This window comes from Salvelinus namaycush, unplaced genomic scaffold (genome assembly GCF_016432855.1).
Source record: "Salvelinus namaycush isolate Seneca unplaced genomic scaffold, SaNama_1.0 Scaffold14, whole genome shotgun sequence".
NCBI classification, from domain to species: domain Eukaryota; kingdom Metazoa; phylum Chordata; class Actinopteri; order Salmoniformes; family Salmonidae; genus Salvelinus; species Salvelinus namaycush.
In genome coordinates this window covers 719994-735908 of record NW_024058119.1, presented here as the reverse complement: position 1 = coordinate 735908, position 15915 = coordinate 719994, and the positions used below count along the sequence as shown (strand labels likewise).

Here is a 15915-nt window from a genome sequence, read left to right as displayed (position 1 = left end):
AATAAAAAAGTAATGTAGATTGTTAAAACTGGCCTTAGGCTATTGAGCGATCTGATTAGGATTTACCCTCGTAGCAAGGCCTATTTATCATGTGGATGTTTCATTCAGGTCTCTTTTTTAAAAAACACATTGTCTTTGGCAGGAGAAAGACCAGACTCAGAGGAACCAGAGCCAGGCACGTCCAAACCAACAAGAAGACACCAGTGTTCCCACTGTGGAAAGTGTTTTAACCAGTTAAGGGACCTGTACCGACATGAGAGAATACACAAAGGGGAGAAGCCTTACCACTGCTCCCAGTGTGGCAAGTGTTTTAACCATTTAGAGAACCTGTACCGACATGGGAGAATACACACAGGGGAGAAGCCTTACCACTGCTCCCAGTGTGGCAAGTGTTTTAACCAGTTAGGGAACCTGAAACAACATGAGAGAATACACACGGGGGAGAAGCCTTACCACTGCTCCCAGTGTGGCAAGTGTTTTAGCCAGTTAGGGAACCTGAAAAAACATGAGAGAATACACACAGGGGAGAAGCCTTACCACTGCTCCCAGTGTGGCAAGTGTTTTGACCAGTCAGGGAATCTGAAAAACCATGAGAGAATACACACAGGGGAGAAGCCTTACCACTGCTCCCAGTGTGGCAAGTGTTTTAAACAGTTAGGGAACCTGAAAGAACACAAGAGAATACACACAGGTGAGAAGCCTTACCACTGCTCCCAATGTGGAAAGAGTTTCAACCAGCCGGGGGAGCTGAAATGGCATGAGAGAATACACACAGGGGACTTGCTGTCTTATATTGTTGACTGATAATGATTACCTGTTTTTACCATATGAACTTGAATTGTACAAAGTATACTAAAACATATATTTGTATGTTTTTATTAGAAAACATGAATTGAATATGGAGTTTGAATATAGAGTAGGTCAGATTCCTTCTGTTTTAAATGGTCCTTTTTTAAACTCTGACACTGTGTGTGTGTTTATCTGTGTGTCATTCCTACAGCACTACAGATAATCAAGTGTTATTTGGATGTGATGCATTTGTTCCGTTGTTTACATTTGCAATGTTGGCCCACTGATGATTTAATGAAATGAAAATGTTCACAGACTCTGTAATGCAAAATGTTAATTGTATGTGTCCACATATCTGAGTGTGTGACTTGTGGTGGATGAATCAGAATTAGTTGGGTAACATAGATAATTAAGATGTCTTATCTGCATAATATGCTGATGTGATATACTTGTTATTAGAATGTATCCCTTCGGACTCTGGTGTTGGCAGTTGCACTTCTTCCCTCAGCTGGGGCTCAGTCACCTGGGGCCCAGAGAGGGGAGAGGTCAGGCTTGTCTTTCACATGTCCCTGGTGCTATGCAGAATATCAGGAAGGGAAGAGGACAGGAGGGAACATTGTCTTCATATGTGAATGTATCTGTTAAACTATGTGAAGGGATGGTGTGATTAATGGGGAACCAATTACTGGTTTCCACAATGTCTGTGCGCAAGTCACTCCCTCCTTTGACATTGGGGGGAGGTGTATGGCAGTGTCTGGAACCATTGTATGTCCTCTCTGATGTTGCACTTATCCTGGGATAGTGTATGACCTAGAGGCTCACTCCCCTCAGTGAGCTTGTCCAGGAGTGGGGTCAAGAAGGGGTTTTACTTGAGATGGGAGTATCTAGAGTTGACAATTGAGTTATGCCATTGGATGAGTTGGTGTTTTTGTGCTATGAAGTACCAGGAACGAGATTAGAACCTCGTCTTAGGGACCAAACTGAATGATAAATTATAGCGAATGCCATCTGGCTACGGGATACTCCTTTCTCATTATAAAATCTCACTTTGTGAACTGTTCCTAATATCTGTGGTTTATGTCGACTAGGGGGTGGATCTTTGCTATAAAAGATCTCAGTAGCCATTGTGTTGCCACTCAACGGTTCATTAGAAATAGTGAATTGTTGAAAGTCATTGCAAAGGTCTTATTATTAAATATGTAGTTTAAGTATAACTCTGATTGGTGTGTGTGAAGTTTGTCTCCTCATTTGGTAACACAGACATTAACCACCACAGACTAACCTTGTGAAACTGTCCTATTATAATCTCCTGTTCCTGGGAGTATCATCCTGTGTTGCAAACCAGCTGCACCTGCATCCTTGTATGAATAAAGTCCCTCCCAGGAACAGGAAACTATAAAGATATGTGCTCATCACCCAATGCTTCAGGAATTCAAACTGTCTACACTGCGCTGTGTAACTGTTATTCTCTCTGAGCTCAGAAATAAAGAATCTTGGTTTGACTTGGACTCCAGCAGATCCTTATTTTATAATATCCACCACAACTCTCCCACGGATTGCTGTTTATCATTGTCTCAATGAAGAGTTCTTTGTTTTACTTTCCAATAAACATTGTTTCCACGTCAAAATAAAAAACATCTTTAACATTGATGAACCTTCACTATCTTCATCCCTAAACTAGCAACATTAACTATTGTCTATTGTTATTCTCAGTAACCTTCCTGGCCATATGAAATCCTAGCTAAATACAATGTTCTCTACCAGTTTTCATGTCTTTGGTTATGCAAACATTTGTTTATTAAATTATATTTCTCATTGAGATTAATATATTTTTAATTCTGTATGGGTCACGCATTGCTTTGGTCATATGTTCCCTTATGGGTCAATGATTTTAATTAGAATATAGCAATTATGCTTTCTCCTCAATCACTTACAGTTTCTTTGGAAAGTATTCAGACCCCTTGACTTTTTCCCATTTTGTTATGTTACAGCCTTATTAAAAAATGTATTAAATGAAACAATTTCCTCAGCAATCTACACACAATACCCCATAATGACAAAGCGGAAACAAGTTTTTTATACATTTTTGCAAATGTTTTAAACACAAAAAAAGATTTACATAAGTATTCAGACCCTTTGCTACATGAGACTCATAATTGAGCTCAAGTGCATCCTGTTTCCATTGATCATCCTTGAGATGTTTCTACAACTAGAATGGAGTCCACCTGTGGTAAATTCAATTGATTGGACATGATTTGGAAAGACACACACCTGTCTATATAAGGTCCCACAGTTGACAGTGCAGATCAGAGCAAAAACCTAGCCATGAGGTTGAAGGAATTGTCCGTAGAGCTCCGAGACAGGATTGTGTTGAGGCACAGATCTGGGGAAGGGTACCAAAACATTTCTGCAGCATTGAAGGCCCCTGATTTAGCCCCCTGCAGTAAAAGGTTATTCATGGAGTAAAATGATCTGTTTAAGTCATTAGTAAAGGGCACATCGTTAAGAATACAATTATCTTTTTTTTGTGGTCTATATCCTCTCAATCATTTATTCCTTCATAAACAGAAAACGTTTACCTAAACACAACATGTGTGCAAGGGCCCCTCTAGGTTCACAATCTCTTGACCATTAAATCTGGATAGCTGACAACTATTTTTTAAAGGGTAAAAGTGATCTGTTTAGGTCGTCAGTAAAGGAAGTATAGTTAAAGAGTACAATGACCCTTCCATAGAGGATGGTGTGAGGCCTCTGGGGCTTATTTTGGGGGGGTTGACTGAGACATCCCTCGGACAGTCTTTTATGGGGGGTAAAATATATCTGTTTAGGTCATCAGTAAAGGGAATCTTAAAGATTACAATGACCCTTTCAAAGACAGATATCCCACGGACCTTCCCCCATAACTATTTTTAAAAGGGTAAAAATGATCTGTTTAGGTCGTTAGTAAAACATATGTTTTGAAAGACACCTGGGGGTCGAGGTTGTTAGTTATTTTGTGTACATGTAACCGATTTGAAATGGCTAGCTAGTTAGCGGTGGTGCGCGCTAGCAGCCTTTCAGTCGTTGACGTCACTTGCTCTGAGACATTGAAGTAGTGGTTCCCCTTGCTCTGCAAGGGCTGCGGGTTTTGTGGAACGATGGGTGACTTGTTGATGTGTGCAGAGGGTCCCTGGTTCGCGCCCGGGTTTGGGCGAGGGGACGGACGTAAAGTTATACTGTTACATACATATAGTTCCCCTGTGTGCAAGGGCCCCCCTAGATTCACAACTTCTTGACCCGTAACATTCCCAGACAAGGGGAGAGAAAGAGAGAGAGATATATTTCTTTGAAGGTAAATTACATTTTCTTTCAAACCTTTTATTTTATTCAAAAACTTTAGTAGTCATTTAAACATACATATTACAATTATTAAAGTTTACTATGTAATATTAAATACTAAATTATGTCACTAATGTTTTTTTACTAAAGAACTTTATATAAATCATACATGTTATTATTACATGTAGCAACCCCACATAACAACAACATTGTAGCAACACCACATAACAACAACATGGTAGCAACACCACATAACAACAACATGGCAGCAATACAACATGGTAGCAACACACCATGGTAGAAGCACCACATAACAACAACATGGTAGCAACACCACATAACAACAACATGGTAGCAACACAACATGGTAGCAACACAACATGACAAAAACATGGTAGCAACACCACATAACAACAACATGGTAGCAACACCACATAACAACAACATGGTAGCAACACAACATGACAACAACATGGTAGCAACACAACATAACAACAACATGGTAGCAACACAACATGACAACAACATGGTAGCAACACAACATAACAACAACATGGTAGCAACACAACATGACAAAAACATGGTAGCAACACCACATAACAACAACATGGTAGCAACACAACATAACAACAACATGGTAGCAACACCACATGGCAAAAACATGGTAGCAACACCACATAACAACAACATGGTAGCAACACAACATAACAACAACATGGTGGCAACACAACATAACAACAACATGGAAGCAACACCACATGGTAGCAACACAACATGGTAGCAGCACAACATGACAACAACATGGCAGCAACATAACAACAACATGGTAGCAACACAACATGGTAGCAGCACAACATGGTTGCAACACCACATGACAACAACATGGTAGCAACCCCACATAACAACAACATGGTAGCAACACAACATGACAACAACATGGTAGCAACACAACATGGTAGGAACACAACATGACAACAACATGGTAGCAACACCACATAACAACAACATGGCAGCAACATAACAACAACATGGTAGCAACACAACATTGTACCAACACCACATGACAACATGGTAGCAACACATCAATGTACCAACACCACATGACAACATGGTAGCAACACAACATGGTAGCAACACAACATGGTAGCAACACAACATGGTACAAACATTATTGGGCACAGACAAGAGCACAAAGGCAAGAAGGTAGAGACAACAATACATCACGCGAAGCAGCCACAACTGTCAGTAAGAGTGTCCATGATTGAGTCTTTGGATAAAGAGATGGAGATAAAACTGTCCAGTTTAAGTGTTTTTTGCAGCTTGTTCCCGTCGCTAGCTGCAGCGAACTAAAAAGAGGAGCGACCCAGGGATGTGTGTGCTTTGGGGACCTTTAACAGAATGTGACTGGCAGAATGGGTGTTGTATGTGGAGGATGAGGGCTGCAGTAGATATCTTAGATAGGGGTGAGTGAGGCCTAAGAGGGTTTTATAAATAAGCATTAAACCAGTGGGTCTTGCGACTGGTATACAGAGATGACCAGTTTACAGAGGAGTATAGAGTGCAGTGAGGTGTCCTATAAGGAGCATTGGTGGCAAATCTGATGGCCGAATGGTAAAGAACATCTTGCCGCCCAATGTATCCTACCATGACTATATCCAACCCAGCTCCATGTGTTTCCACTATCATGTATCCTACCATGACTATATTCAACCCAGCTCCATGTGTTGCCACTATCATGTATCCTACCATGACTATATCCAACCCAACTACATGTGTTTCCACTATCATGTATCCTACCATGACTATATCCAACCCAACTCCATGTGTTTCCACTATCATGTATCCTACCATGACTATATCCAACCCTACTCCATGTGTTGCCACTATCATGTATCCTACCATGACTATATCCAACCCTACTCCATGTGTTGCCACTATCATGTATCTTACCATGACTATATCAAACCCTACTCCATGTGTTTCCACTATCATGTATCCTACCACGACTATATCAAACCCTACTCCATGTGTTTCCACTATCATGTATCCTACCACGACTATATCAAACCCTACTCCATGTGTTGCCACTATCATATATCCTACCATGACTATATCCAACCCTACTTCATGTGTTACCACTATCATGTATCCTACCATGACTATATCCAACCCAACTTCATGTGTTGCCACTATCATGTATCCTACCATGACTATATCCAAACCAGCTCCATGTGTTACCACTATCATGTATCCTACCATGACTATATCCAACCCAACTCCATGTGTTGCCACTATCATGTATCCTACTTGGCTGAAGCTTTGATCCAGTGGAAGAAGTATTGAGGAGCAGGGAGGTTAAAGGTCACTTCAGGATACAGCTGTTACTCTACACTATTCCTAGATAATCCAGTAATGAGAGAAACTGAATAGAATATTTAGGGCCCTGTCAAATCCGTTTTCTTTTCTTTTTTTAACCTAATTCCATTTTCTCCGTTTTTCCAGGTTTCACATTTGTCCCTGTTTTTCTGTTTTTCTCTATAAATCACACTGTTAATAGAAAAACAACAACATTGGATGTTCTAAGTCCACAACAATACTTAAACCACATCAGGGGACAACTTTTGAAGTCTGAGAAAAATCTAAGAAATTTTCATTTTTGTGTGTAGATACCCTTTAATTCAAGTGGCACCAGCAAGAGCCTTGCTTGGTTAGTGGTGTCTCTGTAGCACACATGGGATTGCAGAGTTTGCTGAACAAATCACAACAGGATTGATGCAAATAATCATGATATCATTATGCCAGGTAGGCATAGACTACGTTGTAGTTAACATTTAATTGACAAAGTTTTTGGGAAAGCTTTTCCATCAACCAGAAGATGGTTGTCATTAGCATAATCGCCCAACAGCTAAACATAATGGTAGACAAATGCACTCAGACAGGAGAAAGTTGAAGGAAAATACAAATCACTTAGGCTAATTTAGACGACTTGCAGGCAGTGGGTTCAGAATAACTATGACATAAAAATTAAAACTGTTTAATCTGTCACCTAATCCTACCTAATGGAGTAAAGTATTGGCTGTAAGAAGTAAGAGAAAACATAACATCTGTTTTTTTATTTCTTATTACCTCTCATGACATTGCTTGCAAGAATAAACATTGTAATTAATATTTTTCCAATCTGCGTTACCCACTCCAGTCATCAGATGGCGATTTGAGTCTTTCAGGGGATGCTGCTTGCGTGACGTATAATCCAGTGGACGGAACTGGAGGCTTCTTCAACAGCGACAAAAGGCTTCTGATTCAACCAACGTGGTGATTTGCTAGCGAACCTAAAACCGAAACATTGAAGCGCTTTAGACCAATCTTGTGTATTTTACTCTTAGTGTTTTGAATATAATTCTGTTTACTTATCTACTAGTTCATTTAAACGTAATTTGCAGGTAGAAGCTTTCAGAATCAAAAAGGAGGAAGATGCCATAACAATGAAAGAAGAGAATGTAGTGAAAGAAGAGGAAGATCCTTTTAGAGTAAAAGAGGAAGAGGAGGCTATCTCAATTAAAGAGGAGGAAGACGTTTTGGGAGTGAAAAAGGAGGAGGATGAAGATCAGATTACCAACAGTGAGTACTGTCTTAAAAACGGGCACTATGCAGTTCTTGAAATAATGTGTTGTTTTAATGGGGCATTCTACTTCAGTTCTACACTTGAATATGTTGTTCAGTACTGTAGGAATTGTTTAACTTCTTGCCACTACAGGGGGTGCTGTTTCGCATTAGCATAATTTTGTCTCCAGATTAAACTGCCTAGTACTCAATTCTTGCTCGTAAAATATGCATATTATTATTATTATTGGATAGAAAACACTCTCTAGTTTCTATAGCCGTTGGAATTTTGTCTCTGAGTGAAACAGAACTCCTTCTACAGCACTTTTCCTGACAGGGATTGAGATTTCAGAAATCTTGGCCCCTGATCTGGGGTCAGTTTTAAGGTCCCTGTAAATGCTATGAGGATACAAACACTGCTTACGTCTTCCCCTGGATGTCAGTACGTGGTGACGCTTTGAATGGAGTCGATTGCGCAATCAGGGCCTGTATAAAACAGCACAAGGTGGAAGTAGCTTCCTTTTCCTGCTGCGCCTGACGCACGATGGACATCGGACCTGCTCTCTTTCCAAGTTTTAGTTTAGGCACTTATATATCACCGGTCATGTTTTTACTCGTTATAGGTGTTAAAAACATCATAAGGTAGTTAATTTAAACCGTTTTATAGCAATTTATATCCGTTTAGTGCGATTTTGAGGCATTGCTTTGTAATGCACTTTGAAGCGCCGGGCACGTTTCGGGGTCCCGGTCGTACGTTAGTGGGCATTTCGACGGACAAGAGGACATCTTTCGACCAAAAGAAGATTAGACCCAAGAAAGGATACATTGCCCAAGATTCTGATGGAAGATCACCTCATAGTAAGAAATATTTAAGATGATAAATCGTTGTTCTGTAGAAAAATGTTAAACGCATGTTCCGCCATTTTTGTTGGTATAGCTTCGCTTGGCGAACCCTGTATTGCACAGTAAGGATAATTTTAGAAATGTAATTCAGCGATTGCATTAAGAACTAATTTGTCTTTCGATTCCTGTCAACCCTGTATTTTTTAGTCAAGTTTATGATTAGTTATCGATTAGACTAGATCACTCTCAAAGATGGCGTCCGACACTTTCAGACCAGTTTGGCTAGTATTGTCATTGTATAACCACGTTTTTTTGTGGCTAAATATGCACATTTTCGAACAAACTCTATATGTATGTTGTAATATGATGTTACAGGAGTGTCATCGGAAGAATTCTGAGAAGGTTAGTGAAAAAATTAATATATTTTGGCGATGATAACGATATCGCTCTCTTTGGCTTGAATCAATGCTCGGGTAACGTTTGCATATGTGGTATGCTAATATAACGATTTATTGTGTTTTCGCCGTAAAACACTTAGAAAATCTGAAATGTTGTCTGAATTCACAAGATCTGTGTCTTTCCATTGCTATGTGCTGTGTATTTTTAAGAAATGTTTTATGATGAGTAAATTGGTAATACACGTTGCTCTCTGTAGTAATTCTAGTCGCTTTGGTGAGATTTGTGATGGTGGCTGCAATGGCAAACTATGATTTATACCTGAAATATGCACATTTTTCTAACAAAACCTATCCTATACAATAAATATGTTATCAGACTGTCATCTGATGAGGTTTTTTCTTGGTTAGTGGCTATCAATATCTTTATTTGGCCGAATTGGTGATAGCTACTGGTGGGAGAAAAAATGGTGGACAAAGAAAAATGGTGTCTTTTGCTAACGTGGTTAGCTAATAGATTTACATATTTTGTCTTCCCTGTAAAACATTTTAAAAATCTGAAATGGTGGCTTTATTCACAAGATCTGTATCTTTCCATTGCTGTGTGCTGTGTATTTTTAAGAAATGTTTTATGATGAGTAAATTGGTAATACACGTTGCTCTCTGTAGTAATTCTAGTCGCTTTGGTGAGATTTGTGATGGTGGCTGCAATGGCAAACTATGATTTATACCTGAAATATGCACATTTTTCTAACAAAACCTATCCTATACAATAAATATGTTATCAGACTGTCATCTGATGAGGTTTTTTCTTGGTTAGTGGCTATCAATATCTTTATTTGGCCGAATTGGTGATAGCTACTGGTGGGAGAAAAAATGGTGGACAAAGAAAAATGGTGTCTTTTGCTAACGTGGTTAGCTAATAGATTTACATATTTTGTCTTCCCTGTAAAACATTTTAAAAATCTGAAATGGTGGCTTTATTCACAAGATCTGTATCTTTCATTTGGTGTCTTGGACTTGTGATTTAATGATATTTAGATGCTACTATTTAATTGTGACGCTATGCTAGCTATGCTAATCAGTGTGGGGGGGGGGGGGGGGGTGATCCCGGATCCGGGGTTGAGAGGCGTGAAAAGTTAAGGGGCAATCTGCCTTTGGTACATATGTTTTTGGGACTTTGATTATTGAATTCTCATTCTCCATGTGGTTAACATTAAAGTTCACCTCATCTAATATAACAGGCTTTTAAAATTCACTTAAAATATGAAAGGGATGTTAAAGGCACCCATTTTGTGGAAATGACCCTATGCATTTGCAACACAAACAATATTTGACCAAATCATGATGTGGCTATTGTGGCTATTTTAGACATATTCATGCCTCTTGATTGTAATAATGGTCATAAGTTTACCGTCTGTTTGCTGTTCTCGTTCACACAGGAGAGAGACGTGACTATCGTGGATCCTTTGGGGAGCCTCAACAACATCCTGCTGACGAGGAAGAGAAGAGTCTCTCCAGAACAGAACACCAGATGGTACAGCTTGGTCTGGTCTAGCATACAGCTTGCTCTATCTGGGTCTGGGCTGGGTGTCTGTAATGCACTTCATGTCAACAGTGACATCAGCATCCATAATGATATGTGTCTGTGTCCCCTCTTTATGATTACCAGGACAACGCTAGCCCTTCCACCCTCCCGGAGTCCCCGTGTCGTGCCTCTCCCGGTAGCGCCTCACTGCTGGGTATGAAGAGGTTGTCTGTGCTGCTGGTGGACTGCAGGAAAACAACGGGGCTGAGTGGAACTGTGAGAGGAAGAGAAGAGAAGAAAGGATCAGATTTGACACATCAAAGTAAGTGCTGTAGTTTAGTTTGAACAAATACAATAGATCTGCCCACTGGTATCTGTTACCAGGACAACCAGCAGAGTTCTGTTAGTTGACAGGAAGATAGACTGGTGGATATGGATGTTATGAAAAACCTTGATGAAAGGTAGCTTTAGAGAGACAGTTATAAGATGACCCTATGTAGGTGCTCGTTTTTCAAGAACATTTTCTCAAAATATTATGGATGTTACATTGCCTGTCCCAGTCAACCCCCCTATCTTTATAAGACTGTAGAACAGGAAAACTAAACTCCAGACACTGGCAATTAATTAACTAATACTGGAGGAAAGCTGTGATCAGGCTGCCCATTCAAGAGAAAGCTTCAAACTGTAACCAGTGCCGTCAACCTTGTTCAGGTTATCAGTCAACCTACCAGGGTAGTTACAAACAGTACAGAAATTAAATCATCAACATATTTTGATCATATCTTTACTAATGCTGCAGAAATGTGTTTTAAAGCAGTTTCCAGATCCATCAGTTGTAGTGATCACAATATAGTAGCCATATCTAGGAAAATTAAAGTTCCAAAGGCTGGGCCTAATATTGTGTAAAAGAGGTCATACAATACGTTTTGTAGTGATTCCTATGTTTTTGATGTAAATAATATTTGTTGGTCCGTGGTGTGTAATGATGAGCAACCAGACGCTGCCCTTGACACATTTGAAAATGCTTATCCCAGTTACTAATAAGCATGCACCCATGAAGAAAATGACTGTAAAAATTGTTAAATCCACGTGGATTGATGAGGAATAGAAAAATGGTATGGTGTATATGCAGTGGTTCCCAAACGTCTTATAGTCTGATACCCCTTCAAACATTCAACCTCCAGCTGTACCCCCTCTAGCACCAGGGTCAGCGCACTCTCAAGTGTTGTATTTTGCCATCATTGTAAGCCGGTCACACACACACACTATACGATACATTTATTAAACATAAGAATGAGTGTGAGTTTGTCAAAACCCAGCTCTTCCTATGAGAGTTCTTATAGCACCAGCGCACAACTAATATAATAATAATAAATGATTTTCCTCTTTATTTAACAATCTTACATATTAAACCTTATATGTTCTTTGAAATTTGTAAGTAACTCACCACAGGTTAATGAGAAGGGTGTGCTTGAAAGGATGCACATAACTCTGCAATGTTGTATTGGAGAGAGTCTCAGTCTTAAATAATTTTCCACACAGTCTGTGTCTGTATTTAAAATGTGTCAATACTTTGCGCCCTTGATAACCAGCGCGTTCTGGGTCCTTTGTCCAGAACAATCGTCGTATGGTTTTAGAATGGCCTTTTCCCCTCGCGAATTAGCAAGCAAAACTAGCCAAGTGCCGCTAAGCTCTCCTTCGTGAACAAACGCAGTGAACGGAACACGCAAAAACTCCAGAAAAAAATTCAATAATCTGATTAAACTATATTGAAAAAACATACTTTACGATGATATTGTCACATTTATCAAATAAAATCAAAGCCGGAGATATTACACGTCTATAGGGAAAGCTTTTCAGAAGCCAACGCTGATGTCCATCCCGCGTCATCCTGAACAGAGGAAATTGGGGTCCTGTCATTCCAAGAGTCCTCTTTTCACCATAGAAAGAGCTAGAGATCCCATTTCACCTCTCACAGCCTATTGACATCTAGTGGAAGGTGTATGAAGTGCATGTACAGTCATAAATCTCAAGCAAAATGATAGGGAACAGAGCCTCGATTTGAGATTTTTCACTTTCTGACAGGAAGTTTGCTGCAAAATGAGTTCTGTTTTACTCACAGATATAATTCAAACGGTTTTAGAAACTTGAGAGTGTTTTCTATCCAATAGTAATAATAATATGCATGTTGTACGAGCAAGAATAGAGTACGAGGCCGTTTAAATTGGGCACGATTTTCCCCCAAAGTGAAAATAGCGCCCTATATCAATGCAACCGCTGTGTCAGATTTCAAAAAAGCTTTACGGAAAAAGCAAACCATGCAATAATCCGAGTACGGCGCTCAGACACAAGCCATGCAGATACCCGCCATGTTGTTGAGTCAGAAATAGCGTTTTAAATATTCACTTACCTTTGATGATCTTCATCAGAATGCACTCCCGGGAATCCCAGTTAAACAATAAATGTTTGTTTTGTTCGATAAAGTCCAACATTTATGTCCAAATACCTCCTTTTGTTAGCGCATTTGGTAAACAAATCCAAACTCATGAGGCGCGGGCAAGTCCAGGCGAAAGTTCCGATGAAAAGGTCAAAAATGTATATTACATTTCGTAGAAACATGTCAAACGATGTATAGAATCAATCTTTAGGATGATTTTAACATAAATCTTCAATAATGTTCCAACCAGAGAATTCCTTTGTCTCACGTTTAGGCGCGTGATCAGCTCATGCCACTGGCAGACCTCTGGTTGAAACAGCTCTCGTTCCCCCCTCCTTCACAGTAGAAGCCTCAAACAATGTTCTAAGACTGTTGACATCTAGTGGAAGCCTTAGGAAGTGCAATATGACCCCATAGACACTGTACATTCGATAGGCAATGAGTTGAAAGCTACAAACCTCAGATTTCCCACTTCCTGGTTGGATTTTTCTCAGGTTTTCGCCTGCCATTTGAGTTCTGTTATACTCACAGACATCATTCAAACAGTTTTAGAAACTTCAGAGTGTTTTCTATCCAATACTACTAATAATGTGCATATCTTATCTTCTGGGGATGAATTTGGATATGCTTTTCATCCAAACATGAAAATGCTGCCCCCTATCCTAGAGAAGTTTTTAACAAATGCACTGTGTGTGTGTATACTGAACCAAAATATAAACAACAATTTACAGTTTATATGAGTCAGTGATTGTAAATAAATAAACGAGGCCCTGATCTATGGACTTTACATAACTGGGCAGGGGCACAGCCATTGGTGGGCCCTGGAGGGCATACGCCCACCCATTGCGGAGCCAGGCCCAGCCAATCAGAATTAGTTTTTCCCCACAAAAGGGCTTCATTACAAAGAGAAATACAACTCGGGTGGCTGGTCTCAGACGATGTGGAGGTCCTGGGCTGGCGTCATTACATGTGGTCTGTGGTTGTGAGGCCAGTTGGATGTACTGCCAAATTCTCTAAAATGACGTTGGAGGCGGCTTCTGGTAGAGAATTTAACATTCAATTATCTGGTAACAGCTCTAGTGGATATTCCCGCAGTCAGCATGCCAATTGCACGCTCCCTCAAAACTTGAGACATCTGTGGCATCGTGTTGTGTGACAGAACTGCACATTTTAGTGGCCTTTTATTCTCCCCAGCACAAGGTGCACCTGTGCAATGATCATGCTGTTTAATCAGCTTGATATGCCACACCTGTCAGGTGGATGGATTATCTTGGCAAAGAATAACTGTTAACAGGAATGTAAGAAATTCTGCAATCTTTTTTTTTAGCTCATGAAACATCCAACACTTTACATGTTGAGTTTATATTTTTGTTTATTGTAGTTACTCTCAGTTTTAGGAACATCTTCCCAAATATTTCACTTTATATTTTACTTTACCCAAAATATCACATCAGCGATAGTCAAAATGTTGAAAATCTGTGAACGTCTAAATAAGAAACTGACTTGTAAAACAGAATGAATAAAATAAGTAATGTAAACATATTATTAGTAATTACCAGGAAGCTCGACAACATTTCTTTTAAAATCACACTAAGATTGTTAAAACTGGCCTCAGGTTATTGAGGGATCAATAAGATTTACCCTCGTAGCAAGGCCGTTTTATCATGTGGAGGTTTCATTCGGGTCTCTATTTTAAAAAACACACTGTCTTTGGCAGGAGAAAGAACAAACTCAGAGGAACCAGAGCCAGGGACGTCCAAACCAGCAAGACGACACCAGTGTTTCCACTGTGGAAAGTGTTTTAACCAGTTTGGGGACCTGAAACGACATGAGAGAATACACACAGGGGAAAAGCCTTACCACTGCTCCCAGTGTGGAAAGGGTTGTTACCTCTTATGGGAGCTCAAACAACACGAGAGAATACACAATGGGGAGAAGCCTTACCATTGCTCCCATTGTGGAAAGAGTTTCAACCAGAAAGGACACCTGAACCAACACGAGAAAATACACACAAGGGAGAAGCCTTACCACTGCTCCCAGTGTGGAAAGAGTTTTAACCAGAAAAGCTACCTGAAAAAACATGAGAGAATACACACAGGGGAGAAGCCTTTTCACTGCTCCCAGTGTGGAAAGTGTTTTAACCAGTTAGGGGACCTAAAACGACATGAGAGAATACACACAGGGGAAAAGCCTTATCACTGCTCCCAGTGTGGAAAGTGTTTTAACCAGTTAGGGGACCTAAAACGACATGAGAGAATACACACAGGGGAGAATCCTTACCAATGCTCACAGTGTGGAAAGAGTTTTAACCAGAAAAACTACCTGAAAAAACATGAGAGAATACACATTGGGGAGAAGCCTTACCACTGCTCCCAGTGTGGAAAGTGTTTCAACCAGTTAAGGGACCTAAAACGACATGAGAGAATACACAAGGGAGAATCCTTACCACTGCTCACAGTGTGGAAAGCGTTTTACCCACTTACATAACCTGAAAACACATGAGCTAAAACACAGGTGGTGAAGCCTTACCACTGCTCCCAGGGTGCAAAGGTTTTGCCCATTTTAGGAAGCCTGAAAGAACACATGAGACAGCACACAGAGGAGAAGGCTTAGAAAAGCTCAGACTGCGGGAAAACATATTACTCATCATAGTCACTTAAAGGTCATTAGAGAATCCACACAGGAGAGAGAAATTACTTCTTTTAGCGTGTATATTGATATTTCACATCTCATTGACTTAAAATTCATCAGAGAACATACACAGTGCTCCCGTTGTCTTATATTGTTGACTGGTAATGATTGCCTGTTTTTACCACATGAAATTGAATTGTACAAAGTATACTCAAACAAATATTTGTATGTTTTTATTAGAAAACATGAATTGAATATGGAGTATGTCAGTTTGAATATAGAGTATGTCAGATTTCATGTGTTTAAATGGTCCTTTTTTAAACTCTGTGTTTGTGTTTATCTGGGTGTCTTTCCTCCAGCACTACAGATAATAC

General features: G+C 39.8%; 1 protein-coding gene across 1 annotated transcript; it reads left to right on the top strand.

Annotated features, from left to right (window-relative positions):
* Window positions 1–300: 300 nt before the first annotated feature.
* Window positions 301–15265, top strand: LOC120036627 (zinc finger protein 85-like; the record flags this gene model as incomplete). Its single annotated transcript, XM_038983005.1, has 2 exons — window positions 301–757; window positions 14739–15265. Coding segments are annotated over 2 exons (984 nt in total), but the record flags the coding sequence as incomplete, so codon positions are not given.
* Window positions 15266–15915: the final 650 nt, after the last annotated feature.